The sequence below is a fragment of the Chiroxiphia lanceolata genome, chromosome 1 (assembly GCF_009829145.1).
Source record: "Chiroxiphia lanceolata isolate bChiLan1 chromosome 1, bChiLan1.pri, whole genome shotgun sequence".
Taxonomy (NCBI): Eukaryota; Metazoa; Chordata; class Aves; order Passeriformes; family Pipridae; genus Chiroxiphia; species Chiroxiphia lanceolata.
Window position 1 is genome coordinate 110,879,900 of NC_045637.1, and position 24,126 is coordinate 110,904,025.

General features: G+C 47.4%; 2 protein-coding genes and 2 non-coding genes across 6 annotated transcripts; all 4 read right to left on the bottom strand.

Moving 5' to 3' along the window:
• Positions 1 to 231: 231 nt before the first annotated feature.
• On the bottom strand, positions 232 to 4,961 carry RPSA (ribosomal protein SA). Its single transcript, XM_032713691.1, has 7 exons — positions 4,907 to 4,961; positions 4,495 to 4,662; positions 3,380 to 3,498; positions 1,881 to 2,126; positions 868 to 996; positions 467 to 635; positions 232 to 373 (listed from the first exon to the last, which is right to left on the bottom strand). The coding sequence occupies exons 2-7, from the start codon at positions 4,625 to 4,627 to the stop codon at positions 279 to 281; spliced, it is 891 nt and encodes a 296-aa protein (XP_032569582.1). The 5' UTR covers positions 4,628 to 4,662; positions 4,907 to 4,961; the 3' UTR covers positions 232 to 278.
• LOC116781176 lies at positions 1,551 to 1,709 on the bottom strand. The gene has a single exon (XR_004354797.1). It is a non-coding gene; the product is annotated as a small nucleolar RNA SNORA62/SNORA6 family (small nucleolar RNA).
• Positions 2,617 to 2,774, bottom strand: LOC116781172. Its single transcript, XR_004354795.1, has one exon. It is a non-coding gene; the product is annotated as a small nucleolar RNA SNORA62/SNORA6 family (small nucleolar RNA).
• Positions 4,962 to 9,489: 4,528 nt separating the features above from the next.
• Positions 9,490 to 19,125, bottom strand: SLC25A38 (solute carrier family 25 member 38). Of its 3 annotated transcripts, none has more exons than XM_032713702.1 (7): positions 19,036 to 19,125; positions 16,875 to 16,996; positions 16,127 to 16,211; positions 15,428 to 15,607; positions 14,806 to 14,974; positions 14,043 to 14,209; positions 9,490 to 13,192 (listed from the first exon to the last, which is right to left on the bottom strand). In XM_032713702.1, exons 1-7 carry the CDS (start codon positions 19,108 to 19,110, stop codon positions 13,070 to 13,072), a joined length of 921 nt encoding a protein of 306 aa, XP_032569593.1. In that variant the 5' UTR covers positions 19,111 to 19,125; the 3' UTR covers positions 9,490 to 13,069. The 3 variants fall into 3 exon arrangements, with proteins under 3 accessions (XP_032569593.1, XP_032569601.1, XP_032569611.1); XM_032713710.1 differs by lacking the exon at positions 19,036 to 19,125 and adding an exon at positions 18,032 to 18,160; XM_032713720.1 differs by lacking the exon at positions 19,036 to 19,125 and adding an exon at positions 17,800 to 17,820.
• Positions 19,126 to 24,126: the final 5,001 nt, after the last annotated feature.

Below are 24,126 nucleotides of genomic sequence, written 5' to 3' on the forward strand. Positions count from 1 at the left end.
CATGGAGCCAGGCAAGGCGGGAAATGTGAAACCCGCCCCAGCCCTGGTGCTGTGTTTTGTTAGGCAAGTAGGCAGGAGGGGCAGCCCAGCCCACTCTGCAGGCAGGGAGAGAACTCACAACCCCCAGCTTCACTGAACAGGATGCAACAGACACCCCACCCTTGGCTGAGGACTGTGCCCCACACTACCCACACGAGACAACAAGTTTACAAAAGAGTACCAGGCACAGCGTATAGTAAACCAGGCTTTATTTCTCTCACAGTACGGTGGGACTGAAGTTAAGACCACTCTGTAGCAGTGCCAACCCACTCAGTAGCTTGGGCTGTGGGAGCTGCTGACCAATCCTCAGTGGCAGGCTGAGCGCTCCAGTCCTCTGTAACCACAAAGACAACAACACTTAAGTGCACCCCAGCTCTTCCCACCCACAAAACATCCCCCCCTTCCCACAGACACCCCTCAAACTGACCTGTGGGGAACTGCTGGATGGGCACAGACGGGACTTGCACTCCCTCAGACCAGTCTGCAACCTCAGGCTGAGGAGGAGCAGTGAATTCAGGTGCTGGGGCCGTCCATTCGGTCTGGAACTCCTCCTTCGTGACTGCTTTCTCGGCAGCAGCTTGCTCCTCCTTTTCAATCTGCAATGGAAGAGCCCAGCCTGAGTCTCCCAGGAACACATCACCACACCTACTATCACACACCAGACAGCAGGCACTAACAGGCAATACAATTAACCAACCGTCACATTTAAGTGTGAAGCGCAGTTATTATTTTGGCAAAAGCCGTCCTCATTAACCGGCACACGGGACAACGGGGTTGGAGCACAAGCAAAACATCTGAGAGACACACTTCCTGCCATGGGGCTCCTACCTCCTCAGGATCTCTATAGAAGTACAAATCAGGCATGACTTCCCACGGGTGCTCACGGGAGATGGTGCCACGCATGCGCAGGACCTCCCGAGCCAGCATCCACCACATCAGACCCACTGAGTGGGCTCCCTGGAACAGAAGAAAGTGGGTGAGAGTTTCTGTAAAGCTAAACCTTTGAAGAAAGAGCAAAAGACTTATTTGTACTCAATCCAAGGTTCTTGTGTGGCAAAAGAAAGACATTACTTGCCCACACCCAGACTTGTATACTTAGACACAAAAAAAAAGGCAACTTTTCACATTCCCAGTGACACTTTCGGGTCTCAGCAGGAACTGCAGTGCACGTCAGTCACCAACACGTGAGTCTGTTGTATACAACATAGCCCAAGGTAAATCTCTTGCTATGGAGTTTCATACTGGTCACTATCCCATGTGAATCTTGTCAAAAAGACAGGGATTATGCTCATCACATATACTAAAATGAAGAAACTGAAAACTTGATGAAATAAGCAAAGCTTACACACATGCTCAGATGTGGCTTACATTAGTTTTGGTGACTGACATCTAGATAGAGTTTAAAGAAGCTTCTCATTTTCCTAGACTTTACCTTTCAGGTGATTTCTGACAAGGTAATGTTTCAGAGCAGCTCCTTCATCAGTTCACTTTATCTTTCATTCATATTCACAAGCTGTGGTAAGAATAACTATCAAACTCCACTCACTGGGCCACAAAGACCCTCATGGCATCAGCGAAATATCTTGCCAGGTTACTATAGCACACGTCCTACACTTGAGAGTTCCTTGGCCAGAAATCAGCCTCAGCTCCAAGCTCCAACTGTGTGCAGTTTATCTCCTCCTCCCCACCCGCCTGCCAGTTTGCAAGAGACAATTATTAGCTTGTTCCCCCGGGAGACACACAAGATACAAGCCAACTCTCCCTTGCAGAAAGCATCCATCTTGCAAACACAGGCCATGCTACGGAAGAAGCTGCTTGGAATGTTACAGCAAAGCCATTACCTTGTTATTGCAGGGAATAGCAATATCCACATAGCGCAGCGGGGAGTCGGTGTTGCACAGCGCGATGGTGGGGATGTTGACATAAGACGCCTCTGTCAGGGGCTGATGGTCAGCCCGGGGGTCCGTGACAACCAGGAGTCGTGGCTCACGGAAAGCCGCTTGGATCTGATTGGTGAAGGTACCGGGGGTGAAACGTCCGGCAATAGGAGTAGCCCCAGTGGCAGCAGCAAACTTCAGAACGGCACGCTGCAAAATGGAGCACAGCAACGGTGAAGCTGGAAAACCGCATTTCAACCAACTCACCCAGGCACTGTCAGTGAACACGCACAGAATTGAACTGAACCGCTTGTTTCAATACCTGTGAAATCAGGGCTCATCATCTCAGAAAGAGACAAAAATGTTTCTGAAAACAGCTACACCGTGAGTTTAAAATGTCATATCCACCAGTAAAGCACGAAGTCAGGATACAGAAAACACCCTTCTCTTCCCCTAAAGTAATTTGCAAGCTCTACTCTAAATTCTCATAATCAAATCATGAAAGGGGGATAAAATAAACAGCTTATTACAAAAGCAAGCCAATTTTCTTCTGTTATCTCTACATCCTTTCATTATCCAGTAGCATAACTTCAGGAACTACAGGAAAAACTTAACAGTAAATACATGCAAACTGTGGATGTGTCCACTAAAATTCCAGCTGGCAGTTCTTACTCACTTGCAACAGTTTTCAACTTCTCAGGCATGTGGCAGGGCCTACTACTGAACTCCAACCCTAGAGGGAGCCCCTCTCCTGGTGTTAGCAAAAACCCTGCCATCCATTGCTGTGGCACACCTCCGACACTTGAGAGCTCATCGGCCAGAAACTGACCTCAGCATCAAGCTTTAACAGTGTGCATATCAACCCCCAGGAACACAGGCTTTTCCTTCATAAATGCACCCTGTGCCACTCACAATCTCCCTGTTTGTGGCCCCAACTGTCTAAGTCCAAAGAAACTAATCTCACAAACTCCAGTGATTAGTAAGTTTTGTTTAAAGGTTGTTATCTTCTACAAGAAAAATCTTTTGCTATAACACTACAGACAAAAATTACAAATATACCAGTTACTATATCTTGCTTAATAACAGAGAAAATTATTTCTTTGAAAACTCTCCTATCAGGTCCTTATTGTCCCCAAAAAATCAATGACTCACAATGGGGGGAGGAGGACACCAGGGGACTGGCCACTAATATGCCAGAAAATACAAAAGGAAGGTCCCAAAGGAGGACATAGAAAACAAATAAGTTACCAAACACTCTGAAACTACAGAAATGGGGAGTGGATTTCAACTGATCTGTTTTAAGCTGCAAATGTAAGACAAGAAACACGTTTCCCAAAGTGGTCCTAAAGTTAAAACTGGTGTTACTGCCTTTTATCACCAAGCTGCTGCTGGCAGGCAATGATGCATGACAAGACTGTCCTGCTACTGAGACTGTAGGCCTCAGGATTAACAAATGCCCATACCTGTCCAGTATTCCTAGAGGAAATGACGCTCACATCAGCTGGGTTCTCAATGGCAACAATGGCACGAGCTGCCAGGAGGAGCTTTTCCCAGGTTCTCTTCAGATTGATGATGTAAATACCTGTTGGTGACAGAATGCTTTAGAGCAACCAGCAAGTACAAGATCCTAAAACAGGACAGCACTCTTCTGCCAATAAACCATGGCTATGGTTATTCCAAAATTCATGGAATCATAGAATCATCAAGGCTGGAAGAGAGTTTTAGGATCATCCAGTCCAACCATCAACCCAGCACTACCACATCACCCAGCACCAGTTCCAAATACTTTTAACACCTCTAGGGACAGTGACACCTCCACCTATTCCAATGCCTGAGCACCCTAATTTTCACCCTAGTGAAATCTGAATCTCTCCTGTCTCAGTTTAAAGCCATATGCCGTAGTCCTCTCACTGCTGGCATAGTAGAAGAGACTGGCCCCCACCTGCCTACAACCTCCTTTCGGGTAGTTGTAGAGAGCAATGAGGTTACCCCTGAGCCTCCTCTTTTAGAAACCAGCTCCCTCAGGCACTCCTCTTCTAACATGTTCTCTAGTCCTTTCACGATGTTGCCCTTTACTGGACATGCTCCAGCACCTCAATGTTCTTTTTAAAGTGAGAGCATTCTAGTGTAATTCTAATTAAAGCTATTCCAAGGAATAGCTCAATAGCTCCCCTACGGGTTTCGTGTAACACAATTCCAGCACCTAGCACCTATCAGCAAGAACCTAGGCCTGGTATGAGCTTTAATCTTTTCACAGACTGCAGCTCAGATTGAAGAACAATGCAAACAAGTAAAAATCACTACTGAGATAGTAAAACCACTTTGTTAACATAGCCAAGAACTAGCAGAACTGCTCCAATCCAGCTGTGATTGATTCACCAAGTTCCAAAATGAAGATAGTCAAGAACTAGTAGCTCCAAAATCCGTATTTCATTCTACTTCTCTGAGTTAGAACGCTCTGATCAGCAAAAACGTCTGTTCCTTTCAAGCCATGGAGAAACCATGCTAGAGAGCTCAAACACTAGCACTTTCCTGTGCCATGCCCACAAGATCCCAGCTGCCCACCCCGTGGGTTTACCATCGCTCTTCCTTTTGTAGATGTACTGCTCCATCTGGAAGTCGAGGTTAGTGCCTCCCAGGTGGGTCCCGGCAGCGAGGAATTTGAGGACATCCTCCTCCTTCATCTGCAGGACATCGAGGCCTCCGGACATTGTGGGGTTTCCCTTTGGAAGCAACGACAGGGAACCTGCGGGCAGAGGGACCCGGCTGAGCGCGGCGGGGACGCGCCACGAGGACCAGCCGCACGCGCCGCCATCTTGGGCCGCCTCCCCCCCCGCACCCAGCAGGCCTCGGCCTTCCCCGAGGCTCGGCCAGGCCCGGCCCGGCCGCCGGCCCCGCGGAGGGGCGCGAAGAGAACCCTAGCGCTACCACCTCGGGGGGACGACGCGCCCCACGCCGCCCACGCGCCCCGCGCGGCGGCCCCGACTCACGCTGACAACGCCGTGTGAAGGCCCGGGTGGCGCGGAGCCGAAAGGAAGCCTTGATCTGCCTGAGGCCTTATATAGCCTCGCCAGCCAATGGGGCGCGTGGGAGGCGGGGCTTCGCTGCGGCGGGGGCGTGTCCGTCCCGGCAGGGCGGGATCGGTGCCGGCGGGAGCGATCGCGGAGCGGAGGGCTCAGGCCGGCTCTTCCCGGGCCCTGCCCGGCCACGGGCTGCGGGCGGTTCTGAAAGCTGCGGGATTACGGATCCAGAGAAGGGCAGCGAAGCTAGTGAAGGGTCTGGAGCACAAGTCCTATAAGAAGCATCTGAGGGAGCTGGGGGTATTTAGCCTGCAGAAGAGGATGCTCAGGGGTGACATTATCTCTCTCTACAACTACCTGAAAGGAGGTTGTAGCCAGGTGGGAGTCGGCCTCTTCTACCAGGCAACTACAGGATAAGAGGATGCAGCCTCAAGCTGCGCCAAGGGAGGTTTAGGTTGGACATTATGATGAATGTCACAGAAAGGGTGATTAGACACCGGAATGGGGCTGCCCAGGGAGGTGGTGGAGTCATTGCCTCTGGAGGTGTTTTAGAAAGGACTGGATGTGGCACTTCATGCCATGGTCTAGTTGACATGGTGTTCAGTCAAAGGTTAGACTTGATGGGAGGTCTTTTCCCACCTGATTGATTCTGTGTTTCCATGATTCTGGACAGGAGTAACCGCTTCAGAGCTTGTGCTCCAAACAAACCCAAGGCTGTTTTTGAGTCTTTGAAGTGAAGAGAGAGCAAAGATTTATTTTAAACACTTTACAGTTCTGTTTTCCTGCTGAAAGTGAAATATATGCTCTTGTTTTCTGGGGCTGATGGTTATTTTATGAATTACATCTAGCTTCTAAACTGCCTGCTGTGGGAGGAAGCTTCTAAGGGGCCATAGCATCTTCCCTGCACCCACAGTTTCCCTCCATGCTGGGGCACTGCTCCGAGAGCTTGTTCTGCCAAAACTGTCCATAAAAAGAGGTTAAATTGGCACTGAACTTACACATCCTGTTGTGCAGTGGACATTCGTGTGGTACTTGCCCTCATGGGGTTTTTTGTTGGTTTTTGGTTTGTTGGGGTTTTGTTTGTTTGTTTGCTTTTAAGAAGCAACAGAAAGGGATGAGATTTAAGTATCTTCATAATCTTTCTCCTCTTCTTTGTCCTATTCTGGAAGCAGGCACAGGCCTGAGAGTGGAAAAAAGAAAAGCAGCAATATTTACTTTGTTATGCTTGCTATTGTCCAGATCCAGATACATTTCTGGACAAGTTTCTGGACCATGCAAACACAATTGCCAGTGCCTTCTGCTAGTAGTAATTTATCTTCACATCGTTTTAGTAACAGTTTTCTCTCCTCTGTTTTAACCTAGTTTAACCTCAGCAGTGTGACTGGGCATGGATTCTCTTGAGAGCCTGTTTGCGATGTCTGCACACTGAGTTGCTCTGGAGAAGATTATTTAAGTAGCAGGTTACAATGCCATCTCATGCATGTTCTTCACCTCCTAGAAAATGGGACCTTGTCGTGTTTTGGTGAGGGGCCACTGCCAGCCACTTTCCAACATTTGCACAAAACTTCACCTTGCAAGTCAGGAGCTGGCATGCTTGATAGATGATGTTAATTAGCAAGATTACCAGATCAGGTTTAGGATATTTTTTAAAAGAGTAATTCAGACATTTGTCACATGGTGGTGACAAAGTAGGTAAAACGAAACTCAGCAACTCACTAGTGAGCTCTTGTCAGGAGCATGAACTATTATTGACAGGCTATAGACATCTGAGGCACTTTGACAAGTGCACTGGGGACAGTGACAGCTGACCTGATGGGGCTATGTACAACATGTGTCTCTCCTAACAGGAGCACAGTGTGAATATTAGCCTGGGGGGGAAGAGGGGAGGTGGCGGTGATGTTACCATGGTGTGTGCGACGAATTTAGTCTGGAGAGTTCTTCTGCACAATCGAAATCCAACTGTATTAAAAGTGTATTTCAAGATAATGATTGGAAGTTAAGTAATAAATATTGCAGTAAATACAATGTTATCAAAAGGGTGCCACTGGTAAGCATTCCAGACTCCTCTGGCATCTCTAATACTTAATTTATTTCTTCCTGTTACACTTTGGAGACTGTCTGCTAGACCATGAGCCCCATAGCCAATGAGGGGGCTTGAAAGAGTCATGATAAAGCTTGACAGTAAAGTATTTCTAATTATTTCCTTAAGTAACCTTAAAACTTGCTCTATTTTTCTACTGTGTGCTGAGAGTTTTTAAAATAAATCTCTGTTACAAATGGACATGCCCCTCAGGTAGAAGTGTATCTATCTTACCATGTGTTTTAGACCTGGTATCTCTGGTCTAAAGTTCACACTGAAATCTATTACAGAATTACATACAGAGCTTGGCAGACATTGCTTTTTATAAGCTGAGTAAGATTCAAGATATTCCTTATCTGAGAGAAACTCCTCACAGTTTAATCACCTCATCTGATCACTAAGATATTGAAGCTGATATTAAACATGAGCACCTTGAATATGAAGGACAGATATGTTTCTACTTCTTTTGTGCAATCTGTGGACATGGCCATAGCTGTGGCTGTTTCCGTTTGGCTGGTTTTGACTCTACAGTCAGTACCAGCAAGGCAGTGACACCCTGGAGCATACCGTGCATAGGGTCTCCAGGATGGAGCCCGGAATGCTCAAGGGAAGGCTGAGGGCAGTTCATAGGAACAGGGACTTGTAGCATGCAAAGGGCCCCATAGAAAGGGGCTTTTAGTCACTGGTCCTCCTGCAGTGCCAAGGAGATTCGGGGCCTACAGGTACAGAGAGAAGCATCATGGAGTTACTACCAGCCTTTGGGTGATGCCTTGAGAACCTTGAGCAGGTTCCTGGGGTAGTCACAAAGCTCCAGAAACAGCATCTCTCTGATAGCCAGCCCATGCTGCAGGAGAGAGCAGCAGCCCTTGCCGGAAGCCTATGAGTAGGGGGCTGTAACAGGACTCCCCAGTGGTGGGACAGAGGGCTCCTCACAGGGCTGTAAGAGGGGCGTTCTGTGCTACCAGAACAGGTCCTGCAGTGAATGGGTTGAATCGTGTGTCTTGGGAAGAGTCTCGGGCAGAAAGCTCTTTCAGCAGTATCTTCCCTACCAAACATGCCCTCACCCAAGAGATGGTGTGGCACCCCTGGAGCTGGACTCTCCAGAAGACAAAGGAGAACTGTGAAGATCAACCCACCTCTGGTGAAACTGCACATTACTCTGCTTCCCTGCAAACTCCATCTTGGCTTGTTTCAAAGGTTTGTTATTACTTCTTACATGTTTTGGGAAAACGTACTTTGGCAAATCTATTCCCTTCTTATTTCTATTTCTACAAAGAAATACTATTTTGAAACAAGAAGCAAAGCCGGAAAGGATAAGCACATTCAAGAGCTCTGCATGGAGTTTGTAGAAGTACACATATACCTGTGTACATGTGTGTGTGTGGGAGATGAGGAATACCTTCTGTTTAGTTCTGGTGTCAGTGATTATGCAGGGCACATAATACATTAAAAATTTAAAAAGCTAGCAAAGTATTTGCCTATTTTTTATGAGATCCATAACTCAGTGTTTGGCTACAATGACAGTGCCTTTAAACTTTGAGTCTTTCCCACCCTCTACCGCCCCAAGAGGGTTAGGGAGCTTGTCTGCTATCTCTTCTCACAGCTTGGGGAGCTGTCAGCAGCATGAACAGGTGGTTCTCCAAGACAGCAGGAGAGCTCTGGGGAGCCCTGCATTTAAGAGCAGGCGCTGTCCCAGCCCATACTTGAATTGTTATCAGGTACCTGCACAAGTAGTTCAGATCCAGTTGACACAAGGGGACACAGGACTGTCTCACAAGTCTGTTACACAGAGATAACTCTCCACAAAAATTGTTCCATGTGAGAATGTATCATCTAAGTAACATCTGAAAAGAGAAGAGGTTTGGGATCTTCCTATGCAGAAGATGTACATCTCAGTATCAACAACATCAGTGTTTTGCTGAGCACAATATGCCTGCTACTGAATCCCAGGACCATAACATGACAGCAAGAGGACATCCCAGCAATCCATCATCACCATGCATTATGCCTTGCAGGAGACAATTTCTGGTCCCCCGCTGAGATCAGACTGTCTGAGTAGCAAAGCCCTGGTTTGTTGGAGATTGAAAACAGTCTCTCCCCACAGAGATTAAAACCTCACTGTCCTAAAGGCAGGTATTTCACCAGGAAATTCAGCTTCCATCTGTCTTTACACACAGCAGGCAGGCAAAGGAAGCTGTGCAAAAGACAAGATTCCCCATTGCTATGTGTTTTTTCCATTTAAGTAAAGCTGATTTAGGTTGTACTAGCACAGCCTGTGCATATTATACACCACAGAAGAAGAGAATATTCATGGGCCCTGCAGACATGCAACAGTTCTGTTCTCTTGGGAAACTCCTTTTGCCTTCTTCAGCCTCTCTTCCATCCCATCCCTTGCGCATTTGATTGGTTTGTGGCTTGGTTTTCATTTTGTTTTTTGGTTTTTTTTTTAAAGAAACACTGAAGAGGAGTTTCATTCATTTTGGCAAGTAGTTTTTAATAAAACATATTATACACCTTCTCACATAAATATTTTATATAGACACATAAGCACTCACAATACTTAAAGCCATGCAATGTTTCAAGGTTCCAGTTCTGTTTAAAACAGTGCAAGGGAAAAAAATCATCACACAGGAAGAATGGAAACATGAAGTTTCTAAAGCATATACAGACTATTCCTCTTGTGTCCTTGCAACTCACTTAAATACAGCCTGTCTCAACTTGCTAGCCAATTGTGTTCTTATGCCACAGCTGCAGGGGCAAGCAGAGACAATGCACATTCACTAAGAGTGTATTGCCAGCATCAGAGGTCATCCAAGAGGGATCCAGCTGGGAACCCGCCATACATAGAAGGGATCACACCACTGTCTCTGGAACCCAAGCTAGGTTTGATTATCTGATAGGATTGGTAGTGTTGAATTGCTGGCACCATGCAGGTAGGTGATTAAGCACCTGTGCCCAGATCTTTTATTTAATTTATATTGCATTTAGGTTGTACAGTGACCATTTGTTGTTAATTAGAAGCACTAAACTCCAAGGGCAATATATCTAAACTTGAAGTCTGCACTCTTTTTTTTGCCTTGACTTGCTGTAGCTATCAAAAAGTAACTTCAATAAATCACTTTAGAAACAGAAAGGGAAGAAGGGAAAAGGGTGAAGGACAGTAAGGACCAGAGTCGAGAAATAGTCTTGTGCTTGCCTATGTGATAAAGCTTTCAAAAAAAGAGTGAAGCAGAACTTCAAGCTTTCCCTTGCCCCATAAGAGACTTGACAAAAATATAATAAAGAAAAACAAACAACAAACTTGCACTGCAGAATTCATTCTCCCCAGCTCACAGGTAGGTAAGTTTTTGGATTTGCAGCACCAACGGTAAATGAAACACAGTGCTGTTTAGATTCACTGTTTATTATACTCAAAGGAGCTCAGGCTAATTCACAAGTCTAAAGCACATAGTTTTTCACTCTACTCCAACATCAAAGCATCACCTCATTCTCTACAAAGGGGAATGGAAGAACTTTCCCAAAGAAAAAGCAAACACTGCTTTAGGCCTGAATCAAGATTTAAGACAAACAGTAGACTTTAAAACATGGTGCGTGGGAGTAAATTCTCTAGTTCTTCGTTATTTGACCAGGCAGGAGTACAGGGCATAAAAGCCACCAAAACATTCCTGAATTTCAGGTTTCTGATGAGGATGTTACCTAATTCCAGATTTATCACCTGGCATTCCTTGGCTCACTTGCTTCATGTTTCTGTCTGCACAAGCTGCACACTGCTTTGCCGTCACTAAATCAGGAACTAAAATACGTGTGAAGCACCTTGAAGGCGACCCCACACACCCCCCTTGACTACCACTGCCCAGGAGATCAACAGATCCAACTCACACACCAGATTTAGAAAGCCCCAAATAAATTCAGGCTTCCAGCACAATGTTAGTTTGATCCTATGTACAGGGGAATAAAAGACAAATGAGGTAACTCGTGTAATTGCCACCTTATTCTGCCAGGTCAGCAACCCTAGCCTTGGTTCTCCAGCTCTTTGTGCCAGTAGTGCCCAGGATAACAAACAAGCAGGATGAGCAGTTACCATGGTTTCATGCACTCTCACAAGTTCAGGTCACTAAAGGTAGGAGGGACAGCAAAAGAAAGGATTTGGTAAATAATGTGCCAGATGCCTAACAGTGAGAAGCAGCAGAGGGAATCTGACTGCTTGTCAATCACAACGTGGAATGTTTTGATGCAGTGCTCTATTATCAACACATAGACATGTGCACACGGGACCCTCCACCACCATTATTGGAGACTCCTGCGCTGTGTAGCGTCAGTGTCCCCTCACAGATGGGCTGACTGAAAACAGGTAACACCGTGCAAGCCCCCAGCCTGTCCCCTTACACTTTACTCAACTTTCACACCAGTTATCAAAACTTTTTAGAGTTGAAATCTGGTAAAGAACACCTTTAACAATCCACATCCCCTCTACTCTTGTGCTGAGGAGGTTGCCAGGGCAGGCAGTGATTGTCCAAATTACACTCTGAAATTTATGAACAACAGGCAGGTAGCACTGATTGTTCATACAGCTACAGTGTCCCGCCTTTGTCTTTAGAAACAGATGCCCGGTTTTTAAGTTAATTGTAATATCCCTAAATGTTTAAGAAAATAAAAGCCAAAGCTAAGTTTTCTACAAGGCACACTACAGAACAGGATGCACACTTCCATGCCAGCTTCATGGCTACGCTAATAGAGCTGCAAGAGATCCAACCCACCACAGAGGCACAAGTGAAGAGTGGAGCAGGCTGTACCCAGGTTTGGACAGCACACACTGTGAGGTCTGTGTAACACAGTAGGAAAGAGTAAGAAGGCACAGTGGATGGAAAATGTGTATTTATCTCTAAGCCTAAACTCAGGGATACTCAAATATGGACTACCTGAAAAGAGAAAATGATCAGTCAGGAAAATGTGAAGGTCTCTGTGGAGCCCAAGGAGAAGTGAAGTTCCCTACCAAGCACTCACAGGGCTCAAACTTTGGAGAAATCTTACAGAAAGAGCAGCCTTTTCTTTCCAAACCCAAACACACTCCACATGCAATCAGCAGCTGCTTTGGGAAACCTGAAGTGCCACTATCTGTATCTGTTTCCATCACACCTTTATGCATTATGAGCCATGATCCTCAAAGCTACATCGAAGGACCAGTTTGCACTGAGGATGTTGATCAGGGATTAACAAATGAGTAGTGGGAAGCAAGTAAATCTCTATGACAACTGGATAAAAAGAAACGCACAACAAAACCCACTTGAGCGTTCCTGCTAATGTTAAACCAGCAGGAATTTTTTTTCAGAGAACAAGTAGAACTTTGGTAGCAATCAATTCTAAAGTGCCTTATGCTTCTTAATTCCAGTGCAAACACTGCTGTAGAGGCAGAAGCACACTTCAAGAGTGTGAAGATGCTCAATCACATAATAACACAAAACACAGCAAGGAGGTTCCAGTTACTCTCTCTGCTATCACGCACAGTATGAAAGCGATGTCAAAGACAACGTTTCTAGCTTTCCTTCAGCACTTCATTTGTCTTCCAGCCACTCCTGCAATATAAGCATTAAGAGACACATCCAGTCCCCCACTGGGGCCTGCAGTGTTCCTCTGTGAGAACAAAGCATACGAGGAAGGAGGTTTTATATCAGACAGTGGCTCACTGTGGCCTTACTGGCCACACTAGCAAGGAACAGGCTGGCAGGTTTTCTCCTCAAACACTTTTGCTCTAGGAATGTCTCACTGCGTAAAGGTGGTGAGCACAGAGCTATTTTTAAAAATAGCTGAAACTCTGCCATTTCCCGTGGCAGTCTGCAAGTGCAGTCCTTCCGGAATACATTGATCAAACAATGCAAAGCTCCAGTCTTTCCGTTCCTCTACTTGCCAAAAGGCCTAATCCCCTGTCTCAGAAGGGCTTTCTTCCCCCTGGCTGAGCAAGGCCTATTCCTCTGTGGAACTAGGAACTTCCTAGTGCCAGTTGATCACAGCAAGCAGGAGAAGGAGTGAAGCTGGTCATTTCTCGCGCAACTCGGTCAAGACTTCAAGCCCATTTTTTCCATCATCTGTTCATACACCGTCCATGCCATTGCTGCCATCAGAGTGCGCCTGAGGGCACGGGGCACACCACCTCGGAAAAAGCCAACCAACCCAAAGTCCTGCAACAGGAGATACACAAAAAGCAAGTCATCACAGTCTGCCTCTAGCGTTTCAGTTTCTCATCATTTATTATATGGAAGAGCACAGGAAGTATTTCAGCTCAGACCCAGATCAGTTTCTGCAAGATCCAGCCTTAAATAGCATTTAATGTTTAGAAAGAACCTGTAGCACTGCACAATTGCAAGGCTACCCAAGAAAGCAGGAAGAGCAGTGAGTGGAGAATGCAATGACAAGATGGAGACAACAGCTGGGGAAGTCCAACAAAGAGAAGGCATGGTAATGGTTTCAGGAAACTTCAGGAAAATTACTTGTCTTTGTTTTAGAGCTTCATATTTACAAAAATCACTTAGCTGTTCTGTAAAAACAGATTTGTAAGTAGTGAAGTAAAAAAACCTTCTGATATGAGAAAAGAGTTACATAAAAATATATACAAAAGTAAACAGATTCCTATTTAGGAATAGAGTTCAATATGGAAATAAAGAAAACCTGTCAAGATCTGCCCTTCTGAGAGCAGGAAGGGAAAGGTGGGCTTTGAGTACATCTCCATCCTATTCCTAGGATACAGATCTGGGCATTTATTTCTCTTCTAGCGTCCAAAGGACAAAGAATTATTTTGTATCTGGTTTGTATCTGAAACCATCATTTCAGACTACATTGGTTTCCCACAGCATGACCCCCTTCAGCATCCGAAAATGCTGACAGTGATTAGCCCGACTGCAAGAGCATATCAAGCACTGACACTTGTTCACCTCCTTTAAAAGGCAAAAACTTCCCCAGAATAGCTGTGCTTCAAGCAAGGGGATCAGAAATGAGGCTGTGATTGCATGTATTAGAAGGGATTCACCTCACCTTGTAGATGAAGGCAATGGCCTGGCTTGTCCTGTGGTACTTTTGGGGGGTCAGCTGCATGTGTGTTTTGATGACATCAGCAGGCTGAGTTGCCAGCGAAGCCAAGATTCCCGCAAAGATTCCACAGCCAAAATTCAGCAAGGGCATGAGCACTGGATCCAGCTGGTCTGCAACAGAGCAAAGGGAATGTACTCAGACAAAAAACAGGCCAGGACCATTCATGCTGTGTGACAAAGAGAAAGCTACTGAATGATTAAATCAACACTGTAAAATCCTTGCAGGTAAAGAAACCTTTCAAAGGGAAATATGGCTACTAGTCGAAAGTTAGCACTACTAAAAAGCCTCACTTGCTGGGGAACTGAATTTGACAGAAACTCAGAAAAGACAAGACTGTACAAATGTTGCCCCGGTCAGTTCTAACATCAGAGAAGCCCCAGTTCAGTGGAAACAGAGCAGGATGCAAGACAAGCAGAAGTAGCAAGCAATGCTGAAGATGTGCTCTCTTTCAACTGTTCCCTAACCCACCTTATTGCATCAGTCTTCATTAAGACATCAATCAATTTAGGGCCATTTCTGCACTGACCTCAGCTATAGGTCTACAGTTCTCCACAGGAAAATGTGGATATCTCACCTAAGGCCCTGCAAGAGACTAATTTAACTCCTGAGGCGGAGGGCAATAAGCAGAGCATGCAGGCTGTCAGCTGCAGGGCAAGATCCAAGAAGAGAAATATTTTCCATCCCAGCCTCCAACAATCATCCTTACCCTGAAGTGTGAGTTTTTTGGTCTGTGTGTAGAACATCAGGTATATGCCAGAGAAGGGCGCATCCCGCAGCAGCGTTGCCGTGAGCCCACTGAACATGCCACGAGCCCCTTCCGTCTGATAGATATTCTTCAGAGCTCCATATACACTTCCATAGCCAAATCTTCCACTCTGCAGGAGTACACGAAGGTCAGTAATCCATGTGCCAGGCACAGGTCAAGGAGCCCTATACACACCCTGAAGCCATCCAAAGTGCATGGCAGTATGCACTCAGTGTGATGCCCAAGATGACAGCACAGAGGACAGCCCAAGACAAAAATTGGGTTTCACCTGCCTCAGCCTTTAAAACAATCTTTCAGGAAGGTAAAACATGAAAGATGTTACACATACATCCTATACAACTGAAACTTAAAAATCTCAGGGTGAATTTTGTGTCATCTCACACTTCTTGCCTAAGTATCAGTGCGTGGCATCTCCTGCACAGTGTGTGAACCAGGATGAAAACAGGTCTACATCCCTGCCTGTACCCCAGTGGCAGTAACCTTCTCCAGACAGAAGAACTTATTTTTCATCACAAGGAAGGTATGTGACACCACTAACAGGGAACTAATAGGAAAGGCATACCTCATATCGGGTCTTCACTACAGTCACTGGCAACATGCAAATCCCAGAAACTGCACGTGCAGTGGCACCCAGAAAGACAGACTCCAGGGCTGTGGGTGAACGGTCCACTAGGAACTTCTGCTTCATCATGTACAAAGTGCTGAAGTAAATCCCAACCCCAGGAATACATCTTGCAAAGGACTTCAGAAGAAACAGAAGCAGACGAAGAAAGAAAAAGCTAACGTAAGACAAAATGTACTACAGAACATTTCTGAGACTGTTAAACTTGACAGAAGGCTTTGTAAAAAACAAAGAAATCATTAAAGTTAACATGCCAAGGAAAGAAGATAAGATAAAAATTATTTATGGCACTGACAGACAAATGATTCAAATGATGCCAGGATTTAATGCATTCCTCAATGGCAGTTTTCTAGGAACAAGATATTCCAAACCAAAAGGAAGTTCGTGCAGTTGCCATCCCACATTTGCAAAAGTATTCAAGTGTTCAGCTGGTCAGGACTGCAAAACCACAGGGAGTGCCATAACCAAATCAGTGGAATTCACAGCAGTAACTCCTTAAAATTGGATATAATCTAAATCATGTGGTTTCATTTATAATTGTACAAGAGCTGGCTATTTAAATTCAGGCAGACGTAGTAATAAACAGCAAATTTATTTATCTATTTATTTTCAGAAGTCAGGGTTAAAACAGCCACTTACTGGAGAGACACCTTTCCAGAGCCCCAGAATACTCTCAGTACGAACAACCCTAAAGAGCAGCCTTACCATCCCAGCACGACCAGACCTGAAAGAAAGACAGGAACTGCAGAGATGACCTGCTCCTGCTACCTGGCAGATGTACTCCATGGCCCCCCCTTTCATGCCTATCTCTGTGCATTACTCTGAGGTGCTCTTTCTCAACTCAGCCTGCTTTTCTTGGTCTCTCTTTCCAGGGCTTCTCCGTCACCTTCTGTTTCTCACCACTTGTAACACACACTAGAGCCCACTCTCATTAGCATTTTTAGCTGATCATTCCCTTTGTTAGCAGCAGCAGATATAGGCATACATGACGCAAATGGGAGCAGCTGCATGCATGGAAAAGTTATCCTAGGATAACTGCACCAGATTTTTCAGGCAGAGAACACCCCATGAAACTGCGCAGCAGCCACTCCAGCAAAACAGTCTCTCAGATGAGAACAAACAAATGCTGAGGTTACACATTATTACAGCATATGTAATACTAATTATTAAATATATTAAAGTAGCGTTCACAACTGCAGACACTTTCCCTCTTCTGGAGTAAAATATCAATCCTTCTCCATGATATAAAAACATACCTCCTCCTTCAAGAAGATTCCAAGCTCCTGAATTACAAACCTGAACTCCAAACCCCAGCCAGCAAATAAAGCAGAAGCCTATGGAGAAGTACCCCCACGCCCCCTACACATACACATCCCCACCCTCTCACCCATTCACGGCAGGCTGCAGAGTTTGCAGGCGGGTTTTCAGCAGGTCAAGGGGTTGGAAGAGGAGTGTAGAACAAGTGCCACTGATGGAGCCACACACAAAGGCCTTTAGGACTGGATGCATCTGGAAGAGGAAGAACAGAAATTTAAATGGCCCTTTAATTCAGACTGGCACAAAAAGAAATATTGCAGCTGGTATGTCGCACGATATAGGAAAGGAAGACAAGCCGACCCCAGATGCTAAGGACTGTTTTTAGGGCACAGAAAATTTTGCCAGACCTTTTCTGAGTCTGATTATGTTTTATTTGTGGTTTTTGGTCCCTCTGCTCTTTTGGGGAGATTGTTCCAGAATCTCCTTGCAGTTCGGTGGTTGGAAAGAGTTTTCTGAACATCGACTGTATTAGCAGCCATTTGGTTACCATTTGCCATGTCAAAGGAAATGGGTGCCCCCCTCCCACCACCTACTCGTACCTTTCCCCAGTCCCATCCACCTCTGCTGGCAGCACCTCCTCCCCACTCTGCACACCAAGGTCCCGCACCGCCACGGGCACCAGTCTCTTCCTTGAGACTGCCCTCGCCCCAAACCTGGCCCAAACATGCCCAAAGCACCACACGGCCTGCTCGGCTGAGCTGTGCCTCCCGCCTTTCCTTACCCACACCGGCTGCCGCCTGCCGGCGCTTCTCGGGTAACGATAAGGCAGGAGATACAAATCACACGGCCGGGTGAAGATTTTTGGGGGTTTTGTTTGCTTTTATATAAACATATAACTGGTTTTTTAATGGACAACGAGTTTTTCTGCGCCCCTTGGCAGAGCAGATGAGGAAACACGGACAGATCAGAAACTGCACGGCGGTGTCCAGAAAGGCACGTTCAAAGACAGCAATGGACCCCCCGAGGCCCGACCACCCCTCACCGCCCGGACCCACCGCTACGGGGCTGGGCCCGCGCGTCCCTCCCCTCCTGTGCCTCCCGCTGCCCCGGGGCCGCGGAACAAGAGCCGGGCGGCCGCGGACCGCGATGGAGGAGGGCGGGAGGAAGCGGGGGGGGTCAGTGAGTCCCCCGCCGCCTCCCACCCGGGCGCTGCCTCGGGGCTCTCCTGGGCAGAACGGGCGAGGAGGGCCCGGGGCAGCGGCCCGGCCCGGTCCGGCCCAGCCGTACCTCAGCGTCCCGGCCCGGCATCCCCGCGCCGCCCGCAGCCAGTGAGCGCGGCGGGCAGCGGTGACGCCCATCCAGCGCCGCCGACCCCGGGCCGGCCCCGCTCCCGCCCGGCGCATGCGGGGCCTCTTAACCCTTCGGTCGCCGCGCCGTCTGTCCGCCGGGACACCCGGGCACGGTCTCGGGAGCGAGCGGCGGCCGCCCGGCCCTAGCCGGCTCCCCCCCCCCAGCCGCTTCTGCCCCGGGGTCGCGCTTTCGTCAGTTCTCTCCGCCGTTCAGTATAGAATCACAGAATGTTAAGGGGTTGGAATGGACCTTAAAAGATCATCCAGGCCCAAGCCCCGCTGCCATGGGCAGGGACACCTCCCACTAGGCCAGGTTGCTCAAGGCCTTATCCAATGTGGTTTTGAACACTGGAAGGGTTGGGGCATCCACAACCTCCCAGGCAACCTGTTCCAGTGTCTCACCACCCTCACAGTAATGAATTTTTTCCTAGTATCTAGCATAAATTTCTCCTCTTTCAGTTTGTCCTCATTAATCCTTGTCCTATCACTAGGGTTCCTGACAAGGAGTCCCCCTCTGGCTTCCCTGTAGGCCCCCTTCAGATTCTGGAAGGTTGCTGTGAGGTTTCCACACACCTTTTCCAGGCTGAACAGCCCCAGCTTTCTCACCCTGTCCTTGCAGGAGAGGTGCTCCAGTCCTCTTATCAACTTTGTGGCCCTCCTCTGGACTTGCTGCAACAGTTCCCTGTCTTTCTTATGTTGGGGATAGCAGAACTGTACTCAGTTCCAGCAACTGTATACTGTATTCCAGAACTGTACACTGTATCCAGCAACTGAACCCCAAAGCGCTTTCTCAGACACGGGCAGTGGGAAGCACTGGTTCATAACCAGCAGCTTCCATGTCTTCCTTCAGTTCACCCCCCCACACACACTTCCCCACAAAACCAGCTTCTCATGGAGATTGTGTCATTCAGAAGCCTGAGCTACTTCCTAACGCTTCCTTACCGCTACTGGTAGTGTTTCCACTTGGTCTTCCACATCCTGGGCCTGGAGCAGAGGAGGACTGGGTTTCCAGAGCATTGGAGAAGTAAGGCACAGAAACGAAGCTTTTCAATATTAGACCTGTGCAAGCCCTGAGACCGTGCAGCTTCGCTGTGCCTGCAGAATCAGACACTGCTTATCAACGAAGCTGGAGGAGGCTGGGAGGAGCACGCAATGGCTTTGGCAAGCTGCTTTTCTGAGAATCTGGCCTACCAGCTTGCCGAGCCCTGGGCAAGTAAGGAACAGCGTATCCAGAACGTCATGGTCCAGCTAGTTGGGCTGTTCCTAGAAAGAATTCCCTGGGCACAGCAGTAGCCACATGCACAAACCACTTTCTGTCGTGTGCTCGCTTTGCCACATGGCAGCCCCTGAAGAAAGAGAGAATATACTTCTCTGAGAAAATGTAGCACACAGGCTGGTAAAAGCACTTCATTAGATGCTCTCTTCCCTTTTGCAAGCTCCTCTCTTGTTATGCAGTTCTCTCCTCAGGGAAGTAACTGCCTTATATTTCATTAACTGACTTTGCCTGCTAACTCATGGAAAAGAGGATCAGCTCACCCCCATCCATCCTGGTACCTCTTTCCTGTGCTGGTTTAAAGGTAAACCAGCAGGAGAAATGAACCCAACTCAAAAGAGATTATAAGTCAGAGTCACAATTTAGTAAAAATAATACAATAAATACAATTATATGGGCAAACAATTGGTTTTAACCCACAAAACCCAGATGTATAACCCGGCACCCTGGGGCATGAACAGAATGGTGTTCATTGGCCCCTGTGCTGAGCCCCACGTGGTCCCCCTGAGTCCAAAGTTAAAGGAGAGGAAAACTTGTTGGTGAGAGTGCTGGTCACAGTCTGGTCAAGGGTGATGGTTGCAGTCCGGTCATGGTTCTAGTGGTTCTAGTGCTCCTCTGGTTCCGACAAGTGAGTCCAGAAATCACAAGACCCCAAGATTATATACAAGGTCTGAGTAGGAATGCCCAATACCTCCCCCAGGGCGGAAAGTTCCACAGTGGGTGACTGTGAGTCTGGAATCCTTGATGGCCCATTAACAGACATGACCCCTTAGGTTGGGTGTAGAGGTGCTAATGACTGTCCTCCTGGAGTTATTACACCTGAGTCCTATGAGGATAGGAACATCCTCCTATCTCACAGGCTTCTTAACACGCTGCTTATAGCCTGAGGGATCAGGTGTGCTCTGGGCAGCTGCTGCAAATGGTCTGTTGTTTACAGTTCCTGGGAAATGGCATAGAGGGTGTAGAATATACAGTTTGGGTTATACCCACACAGTGATGAACTGGTCCCCACTGCTCTAACTAGGACATTTCCCTACCTCACATCCTGCTCCACTGTGGACTTCCACAGGGACAACATGTGTCACTATGGTCTTCTCCACAGGCTGCAGGGGAATCTCTGCTCCAGAACCTGGAGCACCTCCTTCCCCTCCATCTTCACTGCCTGTGGAGTCTGCAAGGCTTTTTCTCTCACATATTCTCACTCTCTCACAGCTGCTGTTGCACAGTGTTTCTGAATCATAGAGGCATTGCCAATATCACTAATGGGCTCAGCTTTGGCCAGCAGCAGAGCCATCTTGGAGTTGGCTGGAACTGGGTACTTCCATGTAAACCCAGTGCATCATCATTGATTACATAATTGATTATATAAGGAAGCTGGCTGGGAGATATGTGTCATTTTGGAAAAGCTGCTTTGGCTGTTTCTTTTGACATGTTTCTGGGTGTGCTGGAGTGAGACTGCGTAGGTAGGTTGTTTAGAGGAGTAAGCTTAACAACTAATAAAGCTGCCAAACTCAAGTGATGCGTTTGAAATGTTTCTTTATAGAGCTGGTGTGGTTGGATCCTATCTGTCCATGCGTTTGGGTGGAGCAACAATGGACTTTTTTGTGGTTTTCTAAGCAAAAAGGGGTTGCAACAACAGTGGCCAAATGGTATACATCCAAAGGAAGAGCTCATCCAGCGTGAAACCGTGGCAGTAACAGCACTGTCCAGGTTTTGTCTTGCTGTGGACCTGGAAGAGTTTTCTTCCTTAAAATAAGCCTCATGATGAATAAGGAGGTGAAGCAGCGCCGCTGATCAGACATCTCTGCAGGGATGTGCCTCACTTCTGCAGAAAAGCCCAGCAGAGGGAGCCGCATCCCTTCATGTTGCTGTCCTGGAGAGATGCAATGAGACAACTGGGCTGTGGTGGCTTTCCAGCCACCAGTGGGGGGCACGTTCATTCTTCAGTAAAGCGGTGGGGAGGCAAAAGTGAGCTGGGTCCAGACTGGTCCCTGCTCAGGGGTGAGTGCAGCTGGGGTGCTCAGGCACTCTTGGATTTAGGTATAGGATGACTCTGAATCCCTGGTCTCTTCTTCTCACTTGTCTCACACTATGGTCTCATCATGGTCCCAAATATCCCTTTTCCTGAGCCAAAGTGTTACTGACTCTGCTGAAGGAGACAAACTTCTTTGTAGAGCCAAACACTACTTTGAGGCACTTCCAGTGAAGGAGAGATGCTTCCCTCCCATACCCCAAAACATTTACAGTGACAGCACTGGTCAGTAAGCCCATTGCCATGTTAGAGCCAACAGGGCTGGGGCCGTGGAGTGAATGAAGACCTCTCAGATGGTCCAAATGGCAGTCTGACAGATATCACCTCTGAGGTGACACTGATGCAATCCACCTGGCTGTGACCAGGGAGGTGGAACACATTCCCTGCATACGTTGTACTGTGAGGACATCTTCCACAGGAGGATCCCACAGGGCTTTACAGGGATCTGCAGATCACTGTGGCCACCAGCACCACCCTTCTCTCTGCACTGCTGCAGCCAAGCACCTCTCAGGTGCTTAAGGTGCCAAATTTGAAGTTACGAGTTACAAAAGGCATTTTCAAGCTTTTGACCCAAGCCAAAATGATTCCCAGGTGAACCTGTATTGCCATGCTGCAACTGGGAGAGTTTGGCTCTGCAGTGCCTGTAGGATGTTTTCTGCTGAGGGTATGTTCAGAAGAAACAGGTTAAGTTTCTCTCATGCCACTATTCATTTTCCATGTGCTATAATACTGTAACTGCCCCTGTGAAGCCAAGGAGTGGGCAGGTAAAAGCAGGGCATCCCATCAAGGCTGAGACGTGATGCCAGTGGGAGCAGCACCAGCACTCAGGCACTGTCCTGCTCACAGGGTGGCTACCCAGGGACAACTGCAACTGTACTCCTCTCTGTTTCTTGTGGGCACCTGCCTCTTCGTCCTCCTCCTGCTCATCCTCTTTCTCCTTTCCTGCTGGCACCACTCTTTGAAAGGAGCAAGGCACTGATGACCTTTCTGATAGGGTTGGTGGCAAATTTTCCTTGTTCCTGGGATTCCTTCAGACAGGGCTTCCTACTGCCATGCAGGATACAGCCAGGGTCTCCCAGAGAGGGGCGTTGGGCCATGTCTTTCCTCTGTGAATCAGGTGCCAGTGGCCTGTGCCACTGCTATCACTGATGCATGTTGACATCCTGTCTCCTCTGGCCAGTGCTTTCCCCATAGGAAGACCCTGGGGTGGAGCTTGGCAAGCTGCAAGCAGAGGTCACTTTGGCATCTCTGGCTGGGGGTGTTTTGTGCTGCTGCGACTGTGCTGACCAGTGCAGGCACCAGAGGATGTCCTGTCGCAGGCTCTGTGCAAATGCCACAGGCAGCTTGCTCCTCTCCCACTCAGGCTCAGTGAAACACCTCTGCCAAGCACAACATGTGTGGTATGAACGTCCGAGGTGTCACCCTCAGTCCCAGCTACTGCATGGGGTGGCTTGTGAGCCTCTGTTCCTACTTCATTGGGAGATGCCTGGACACTTCACAGCTCCCTAGCAGTCTCAGAGCTGCTGGGGCTGCTTGTTCCTGTGCTCAGGCAGCCTGTCATGTCTATTTAGGAGATGATAGGCACAGAACTGCCAAATTCCCATTTGGTGAACACATCTTTTTCCACACTGAATGATTCCTAGGTATATTCTCTGCCACCAACACTAATAAATTTGTGAGTGCTGTTTTAAACGTGCATATGGATAGTGGAGATTCAGCTTCAACACTGTCAGTAACTCCTGTGACAAAATAATTTGTTCCTGGTTTTGATTTCTAGTTTCAGGTATTTTAAGAGTTAATACCCAGCAGAGCTTGGTTGTCATGGCTTGACTCATGTATAGAACTTTGACCAATATCACGCTGCCCACCACGGACAAAGAAAGCCAATCATCACCACCATATGTGCAATAGTTGCAGATTTTCTTAGTTCACAGATATTTACCCCTCTGCCTTTGGAGCAATGGTGAATGCAGGTGGACATTCAAAGAGTTTGGGAGAGACGAGACCATTCCAAATGGGGATCTTTAGCGGCACATCTGTGGACTGATGCCCAGTGTTCAAAACAAACAAAAAAGTTATGAGATTTGGCTGAATTTCAGTAATGGCACTAAGCTATAGTGAGGAGCAGCAGTATTTAAGGAGATAACACGCACTTCAGATGTTACCTGTTGCTCAGCAGCGCTGCTCTTTCCCATGTATCTTGTGTTATTGAGAAAATCAGACACAGCTATGGGATGGAAGCTGTGTAGGGTCAGGATATGGTGGCAGTAGGTACTTGGTAGAGTTAGTGGAAATTCAGTGCTGTTCAGGGCTTTATTGTCAGTGAGACCATCCTGAAGTGTGCATGTTTTGGGAAGAGAGGGTGATATGGACTTGCCAGCGTTCAGATTACAGTTGGACTTGATGATCTTAAACATCTTTTCCAACCTAAATGACTATGATTCTATGATCATTTCCCTTTGGTATTTCTGTCTGTGCTTGGGTGATTGTGGTGGGAAGGTGCCTTCCAAGGAGAAATGTTAAAGCAAACATGGTACCCTTTACCAGTGCTGGCTATTGGCAGCATTGGATCATTCCCCTCAGACATCTTCACCAAAAGTTCTTGGAGCAGAGGAGAGGCAGTACTACTTTATCTCTTCTAGCCAGAGAAACTGCAGAACAGGGGCAGCAGGTGGGACGGGGGCACCCAGGTGAAAGACGGGGACACTTCAAAGACGTGGGGGAAATT